This window comes from Arachis ipaensis, chromosome B5 (genome assembly GCF_059453495.1).
Source record: "Arachis ipaensis isolate K30076 ecotype BB chromosome B5, ASM5945349v1, whole genome shotgun sequence".
NCBI lineage: Eukaryota > Viridiplantae > Streptophyta > Magnoliopsida > Fabales > Fabaceae > Arachis > Arachis ipaensis.
Genome location: NC_142440.1, coordinates 1,183,012 through 1,191,525, shown reverse-complemented (window position 1 = coordinate 1,191,525; position 8,514 = coordinate 1,183,012). Strand labels below are relative to the sequence as shown.

At 35.7% G+C, this 8,514-nt stretch overlaps 2 protein-coding genes across 2 annotated transcripts; one reads left to right on the top strand and one right to left on the bottom strand.

Annotated features, from left to right (window-relative positions):
- Window positions 1–732: 732 nt before the first annotated feature.
- Window positions 733–3,772, top strand: LOC107642333 (SNARE associated Golgi protein family). The gene is made up of 4 exons (XM_016345647.3): window positions 733–1,155; window positions 2,555–2,825; window positions 2,913–3,083; window positions 3,328–3,772. Exons 1-4 carry the CDS (start codon window positions 944–946, stop codon window positions 3,451–3,453), a joined length of 780 nt encoding a protein of 259 aa, XP_016201133.1. The 5' UTR covers window positions 733–943; the 3' UTR covers window positions 3,454–3,772.
- A 496-nt stretch (window positions 3,773–4,268) lies between these two features.
- On the bottom strand, window positions 4,269–7,612 carry LOC107642332 (RNA-binding (RRM/RBD/RNP motifs) family protein). The gene is made up of 6 exons (XM_016345646.3): window positions 6,686–7,612; window positions 6,518–6,576; window positions 6,181–6,250; window positions 5,944–6,069; window positions 5,709–5,837; window positions 4,269–5,086 (listed from the first exon to the last, which is right to left on the bottom strand). The coding sequence occupies exons 1-6, from the start codon at window positions 7,379–7,381 to the stop codon at window positions 4,646–4,648; spliced, it is 1,521 nt and encodes a 506-aa protein (XP_016201132.1). The 5' UTR covers window positions 7,382–7,612; the 3' UTR covers window positions 4,269–4,645.
- Between the last annotated feature and the right edge of the window lie 902 nt (window positions 7,613–8,514).

The following is an 8,514-nucleotide window of genomic DNA, read 5'->3' as shown; positions in this document are numbered from 1 at the left end:
AAACACAAATAATATCTTCCTAACTAATGATCCCAAACCGGCTCAGCTTGTCATTTGTATTCACTCTTCCTATCAGAACAAACAGCTCCACTCTTGGTGGAACCAGTCCTTTCCAAACAGTCCTAGTGAAGCTGTAGCTGTAGCTGGTTAATTTATCTTTATATATTTTGGACAGAGAGATTTAAGGCTGCGTTTGTGAAGAGAATAAGACAAGACACTGAGAATAAGACACAAAAGATAGAGACATAAAATTTTGTGTTCTTGTATTTAATTTGGTGATAAATTAGAACAAATTATAAAAATTCAATTTATTCTCATTTTTTCATTTAAAAAATTTGAGAAAAAAATATAATAATAAAAATATAATTATAAAAAATCAACAAAAATAATAAAAAAATAAAAAATAAGTTGTGTCTTTTATCAATGTCTCTATGTTCTTCCTGTTAGGATAGACATAAATATACTAGTTTAATGTCCTCGACATAATGTCTCTGCATCTTGTGTCTCCATATTCCTGTCTTAATGTCCTATCTCTCAAAATAAATACAACCTAAATGTCTCGTATTTTAAAGGTCAGGAATCATTTTATATTTTTAATTAGTAAAAAATTTATATGTTTTCGAATTAAAAAATTAAAGACCTATTTATTTTTTTTACTTATTTATATAAAAAAACCTTGAATTAAAAAAATAAATAAATAAAGAGTGGAGTTTGTTATTTCGTTATAGTGGCCTTTTCGGATTCATAAATAAAAACCTTAACCACCAATATTGTTCCTATTAGCTCATTCTTTCTATTTCTTCTTTCTTCTTTCTTCTTTCTTTTTTTCTCTCTCTCTTTCATAGGATAAGGCACAAAGAGGAGAGAAGGAAGGAACAGCAATTCCATTTTTTGTCTTTTCCCTCCTTCGACCGTAAGCCACCCTCAAAAGAAAAGCCACACCATGGGGAAGGAGGGTGGCGACACCGTTGGGGAGGTAGTGCCGCCGCCGTCGCCGTCGTCGAAGTTCCCATTGAGCGCCTGGGAAACTGCGGTGGCTTCATCGGTGGTTTTGGGATTCGCGGCGGGTATATGCGGCGTATACCTAACGATGCCGGATTCCGATTACAGCTTCCTTAAGCTCCCTCGCACCCTTGAAGATCTTCAACTCCTTAGGTAAAAAATTTATTCATCATTTTTTCTTAACCTTAAACATTACATGTAAGTTTAAACATTTAAACACAGAAGAGAGAAAAAAAAAAATCTTTGACCTACTGACTATTTTTTTATCCTAAATTTTTTTAATACCATTTAAAAAAAAAAAATCGGTTCAAGCTGGATTTATAACTTCCTTGATTATTAATAATTTGCTGTAGTTTTTTTTTTCGGATTAAGTATTCTTAGAAAACAATTATGAATCTGACCAAAGTGCGTTAATTTATGTCAAATAATGATTCACGCACAATATTTTGGGGTAAATGCTTTGAGGTTTGATTTTCAGCTGATTCTGATATAGTGGTATCATCCAGTCCGTGAAGAGAATGTGATGATGGCAAATAATGAACTTTTTGTAGGCTTCATAATTCTATCAAAGAAAAAAAAATATTTATTGTGAATATAAGCTTCTTCCTTTCCTAATAGATCTGGAGATTATGGGGGTAGATTCTAGTGACTAAAGAGGTTGATTTTGAGTTTAGGTATATTGTAATATTTAGTTTTGTTATTATTGATGGATGCTAGTGTTGCCGATAAAATTTATTGAAGGGTTATGATATGGACCCAAAAGATGCCACTTTTACTTGCAAGAATATTCCAGTTGAAGGTTCACGGACTAAGCATGAATTTTAATTATAGTTGTTGCTCTGATCCCTTGAAGAGAATTAATATTTTCTCAATATCAATATCTACCACCAATAACCTAAAGAAGGTGGTAGGTTTAGATATATATATATATATATATGTATCATCATCAGCAGCATCATCATCATTATTATAACTAAATAACAAACTGTGCATCAAGCTACTTGAAATGTGGTTCCATTGTGATGGCTTCCATCTTATTGAATAAGGTTCAAGAGTAATAATGTTGCTTTGCCGAGAATAACACACATCATCTAATTTTACCAAAAACGCATTCCCATAGCTTGACACTGCTCCTAGCTTTGTCTGCATATGTAATGGATAAATGGAGGAGAATGCTGATTATTTTATGCAGAGTGTTGAAAATTTCAACTACATATAGCAAAACCTATATGCTATATTTTACTGAAAAGTTGAACTACAATAGTAACCTTGATTATTAATTCAAATTCATTATGCAATGCTCTTGTACATTTTCCCATCAACTTTCATCTTTGCTCTAAAGATCAAGATGCATCAAAATGATGGTATTGGTATTTATTCTATTGAGAGCAACAACATTTGACTCTGCCTTTCTTGACTTGGATTGGTTTCAACTTGCTTTTCTTTTTTCGGGTGGGGAACATTGATTTATCTTATATTTATGTTAATGCATATGTGGGAAGGGATATGCAGAAAGGGAAGTGTTGATAACGTCAGTTTTTCATCTTTGTAGAGATAACCTTGAGAACTATACAAGTGACTACACTGCACAAGTCCTGGTGGGATACTGCGTGGTATATATTTTCATGCAGACTTTCATGATTCCAGGGACTGTGTTCATGTCGTTGCTTGCTGGAGCTCTTTTTGGAGTCTTAAAAGGCGTAGCTCTGGTTGTGTTCACTGCCACAGCAGGAGCTTCTTCATGCTATTTCCTGTCAAAATTGATTGGGCGACCCCTTCTCTCCTCTCTTGCACCAGAAAAGTTGAAATTCTTTCAAAATGAGGCATGGTTTCCCTTCTTTGTTTCTCTATATAGCGGATTTAATCCTATCAACTATCTGAAATAACATGCTTGTTTTTAAAACTTCCAGGTGGCTAAAAGAAGAAAAAGTTTGTTGAACTACATGCTTTTCCTGAGACTGACTCCCACCTTGCCTAATACATTCATTAACTTTGCTTCACCAATTGTTGATGTTCCTTATCATATTTTCTTTCTGGCAACTGTTATTGGACTCATACCTGCTGCATATGTCACTGTCAGGGTATGTAACTATAGACACTACCACTCGTTTATACTGATGTTGTAGCAAACTTGTGGTTTTCCAAAGTATTCGTTCCATTCCATATTCATAGGTTGTTTTAGCTTTGGTGCTTCCATACATGAATATATCTGAAAACAAAGACGAGAAAAGAACTATCGTAACCTAGAAACTGAAATAAAGCTCTTGTTATACTTGTACTTAATAATTTCACATGTTAATTTATATTTGTGTTTTGGTTATGCAGGCTGGGTTGGCTCTTGGAGAGCTGCAATCAGTGGGGGATCTCTATGATTTCAACTCAATTGCTACCTTGTTCTTCATAGGTCTTGTCTCAGTTACACCCACGCTAATTAGCAAGAACGAGTCATAGCCATTGACGAAGCGAAGAAGCTTGTGCTGCGAGCCCCTGGGTATTCTGATAAGCTAATGCAAGTAGTTCAGTACTGTACATATTTGATTCATAAAAGAGGAAGTTGCAATTGCAATGAAGTTCTTTGCTAATAAGGATTTTTATTGTAAAGTACTGAGATTGTTTGATGATGGCTCTCAGTGTCAGTGTGGCAAGAAACAAGCGTTTGTCTGACTTAGTTATGGTACATTGTTCATAAGTTTGTTTATGTGTAAAACATACGATTATGGCTAGTTTTTAATGTTATCATGTTCGCATTGTACAGTAATTTGGACAAAATGCTCATTTCCGAATCACTATCTTCCCCCATCATTCAGGTTGCGGATTGTCATTAGTTTCATCAATGAATTTTAGAGCTTACAATAATAGCACACTCTTTTTTCTGCATTTTGAAAATACGGAGTAATTAAAAAATATAGAATACATGTCGCTGAGAGTAACATAATACTTCCTTAACAGACTTATCGGGACAAGTTCTCTAACGCTGTTACCTTTATTATTTGTAGAAACTTTCCATATAATTATCATAGAATTTCAAGGATAAAAGAGAGCAAAAATTAAAGAGAATTCTGTAGTTAATGCGGTTAGGCTTGGCTTGCAAAACACGAGATTAAGCTGGCAGCTACTTGTAGGCTTCTTGTAAATTGCCCGAAACTTTGGACAACATTCATTAAGAAAAGTCGGCAATTAAGCACCCATTAATGATTGAGAAGCATTTTTCAACAAAGAATTTGGCACACAAATTCAAGCATTATATGGCAGGGTCCATTCTAACGTTTGCTTTAAAACAAGGACTTAAAGTGATATCACATTAATTAATGAAAACATTCTAGAAAGTTGAATTACATATCCAATTTTAAATGAAATGAACGAAGAGGAGGGAGGGGGAAGGGGTTGAAAATACTGTTAAAAATGGATTATAGAAGACAATATAGTTAAGCTTTCATCCTTTTATCTCTATCTACTGATTTTTTTTTTTCTTATCCGAAAACCCTTTTGCTATAAAATAAATGAACCTTCAAGCCCACTGCGTGGTTATTAACTGGGAAAGTGACTTTTCTCCCAGCGCACGCATGTTTGCTCATCAGCCATTAGAGCCAGGGAGGGCTAACAAGTTTTGCAATCTAAAATCCCTTATAATACTGGAAACGTGCTACCTATTCTTCTTCACCTTCTTACTTCTGAAGGAGCTATCTGGAGTACGACTATCAAGCTTGCGTTTCATCCCAGCTTGTTTTGATGAACCACTTTCTTTGAGCATTTTGGCTTTGGCTTTTCTGGCAGCAACTGATGGTCGTTTCCCCGAGTGTCCTTTTGATTTTTCTACTCCATGAGCTTTCTTCTTGAAATCAGATTTTGTTGCACGCAGACCCTGGTAAGATGCATTGGATTTTTTGTTTGACCTGTTGATGCTGCTTGAAGGAGACGTTGTAGCCAGAGACTTTCTCTTGGCTGGGGTGCCAGGAGCTTGTGCTGGTGATGGCTTTGGCTTTGGCTTTTTCGATGGAGTGGAATCAGCCTTGGCATGACTGAGTCGTAATTCTCGGTCTCGAAGCTCCAAGTTCCGTTTCTTGAGTGCAGAATTAGCAGCTTCCTGCAGTTACACAACCCAATTTTAGTTAAAATTTATGGACATGGTTCTAGAGGGCAATACTGGAAACAATTTTTGCTGCTCTTTACATGCAATATCATCTCATTCAATACTAACCTAATTACACCTTAACTGTTACAGCACTGATGCATATTACATATCACCAGAACTATGCACCTAATTACAACACCCCCCCCCCCCCCCCCCAAAAAAACACACACACACACACACACACAAAACAAAAGAAAAAAAAAACCAAAAGAACAAATAAAAAACAAATACAGATAAAAAATCCTGATATATTTGGGTTCAAAATGGCATCTAAAAAATTTTTCAAAACAGCTAACCCATATGAAAATAAGGAAACAAAGCCTCAGGACAAACAATAGTCCAATGCAATTACAATGACCTATGTTCCGGATTAAATGACGGAAAACCTCTACTCAGAAACAGATAACACGAAAAAGCAATCACATAATATGATGGTTTCTCACAGAAACATCAAGTCACAGACAGCTCTGAATTTAACTAGTTATAACATGGTTATTAGCCTAAGCTTTAAGAGCACAAAGTGAGCATACTTGATAAAAAAACATATAGCTATTTGAGCAGCAAAACAGCCTACCTTTGTTTTAAACAGCACATAGGCAATACCCTTTCCAACATTAAGATGAGGATCTCTAACAACTCTTACAGCTTCTACACTGGTTCCCAGGTTAGGTATGCTACAAAATAACTGATATAGTTCTTCATCCTGGAGAGAAGGATCACATGTTATATCTATTAGCCTCTGTAGACCCTCAGACATGATGTAATTGTGAGACTTCAATCATAATGAAAATTATTGACAAGAAATATACCTTCACATCAAATGGAAGGTTGCCCACAAACAAAGTTCTCTTGTTATCATAAAGTGGAGTAATCTCCCCTTTAAGTTTCTTGCGGGGCGGGCATGCCCTATCAACACGAATATGATTCCCTTCAACCTACATCCAGATAAATAAACAACATTATAACTTATAAGCAAGCCATCACCAAAATATACAAGGTAAAAACAATACTAGATACAATCCCAATTAAGTGGGACAAGGACATACCACTGCCATGTTGTGGGACAAAGATGCCTGAGCAGATTCTTCCGTTTTGAAAACAATGTAGGCATGAACACTTGCAAAAAGTAAAAAAACATTCATCAATTAGAATCCCTAAAAATGAGCCCTCCTTAGCAAAGCATTAAACCAAAACAATAATTCTTTATGCACAAGGGGGAAGAAGAAAGAGGGGGGGGGGGGGGGATAATAAAAAAGCATGTCCTATATTCCTATTCAATTGAAACTTATAAAAGATCTGCATTTTCTACAAATTAGCACCAATACAATATTGCAATTGAAATTGCAGCTTGGTAAATTGTTCAGTTTAGTCCAGCTCGAATACCTATCAGCAGCATCATTGATTTTCTTCGCAAGGATAGCACCCTTCCTAGGCTTTTTAGTCTGTTCAATACAAAATAGTACAACGTTAACTCAGATACCAAATTGAAAAAGGATAAAAAAAAAAAGCATTTAAATCTTGAAAGAACACCCAAAAGATAAGAAAACCTACGTCTTGTATCGGAACAGAACGAATCCTCACGGATTCAACCTCACCGAACTTCTTGAACTCTTTGAGCAGGGTCTTCTTCTTCACCTTGAGAGGCAAATTTCCAACGAATACCGTTCTCAAGAGCTTCTCCTCATCATCAAACCCTTCCTTCGATACCATCATATCAGCAGGGTCATGCAGCAACTTCCTCTTGTTCCCAACTTTTCCGTTCTCCAACAAAGACGCTTCTTTTTCTTCATCCACCACCGCACCGTACTTCCTCTCCTCCCACTCCTTCTCAAGCTCCTCTCTTTTCCTCTTCTTCTTCTTCTTCTTCTCCTTCCCCGCATCGTTCTTTTCAATTGCCAAGTCAGAGCCTTTGGCCTCTTCAATTGACTCGTGGTACTTCCTCTTCTTCCCAGAAGCTTCGATTGCGGAATCGGCGGAGGGATTCTCCTCTAAGGTTTTCCTTTTCCTCTTCTCCTCGCCGGTGTCGTGTTGTGCGGATCCGACATTGTTAGGGATTCGAGTTTGTTCGTTTGATTCCTGAGAAGGTTGAGTGGGCTTTCTCCGAAAGGGGTTGTCGTCGGAGAATAAGGAAGCGAGGGCGGTGCTTGCTTCCGGTGCGTCGGCAAAGAGCGAGGAGAAAATGCCGGCGGCGGCATGGGGCGAAGCTAAGTCGGTTTGTGGAGGGTCCTTTGGTTTCTTTTTGCCCATTGTTTGAATTGGAGAATACACTGAGTCGAAATTCGGGTTTGGGTGGCAGAAAGAAACCCTAGAACTGGACTCTAATTTAACAAGGAGAAAGGTGTAAAAACTAGTCTTAGAAAAAAAATATATATATAACAAAAAATAACTGCTAGTTTACTGGCTACTATTATAGAATTATTAATTCTTAATGGTTAATTAGTTATTAACAGTTTATACACAAATAGGAAAAGCCAGCTCAAAAAATGTATTGTAGTAGAAGTCATGGATTATATATTATATGTGAACTAATAATTAGGGTTGAGCACGGGTCAGTTTGGTTTGGATTTATGATTAAAATAGAACTGAACTGATCAGAATATAATTGGTTTGATTTGGTTTGAATTTGTATTTTTTGGTACATGTACCCGAATCAAACCAAACCGATTAAGAACGGATTGGTTCGGTTCGGGTAATTGGGTCAGATGATTTTGAACTTCATAAAAAAAACTAAATTTTTATCTTAAAAATTCAACAAGTACAATAAACATGTAACATCAATAGAAATAATCCAAACATGTTAAATACCAAATACATTAAAAACTAAACTCATTAAAATCCAAACATATTAATAGTGATTATTTTTGTCTAATAAAAAAGTCATATATATATTTTTTTTTTATTTAATTAATATATGATCGGGTTCGCGGGTTGGTTCGGATTCTGCACCCCCAGAATCGATACCCGAACCAATCACTAACAAAAATCATCGGTTTAGTTCGGGTTGGACCCGATTACCCGTTAATTCCAGAACCAATTTAATTGATTCGATTCGAATTCGGACGAATCAGGTACCCGCTACTCGTGCTCACCCCTACTAATAATAAGTTCAGCTTAATTTTTTCTTGATTCCAATTTAACTTTGTGTCACTATTATAACTTATAAGTTTGTTTTCAAAATGAATAGTTCAGACGCTGATCTAATCATCCTACTAAACTCATGTTTTTTTTAGTCAGCTTCTTAAACAACATGAAGATTTAAGAATTAATTCCTCACAAATAATCAATGAGTAAAAATTATTCAAAACATAATTTGTAACTATTTAAATAAAAATTTAATTTGAATGTACCATGAAGAGTACTCTTTCAACTATAAAATTATG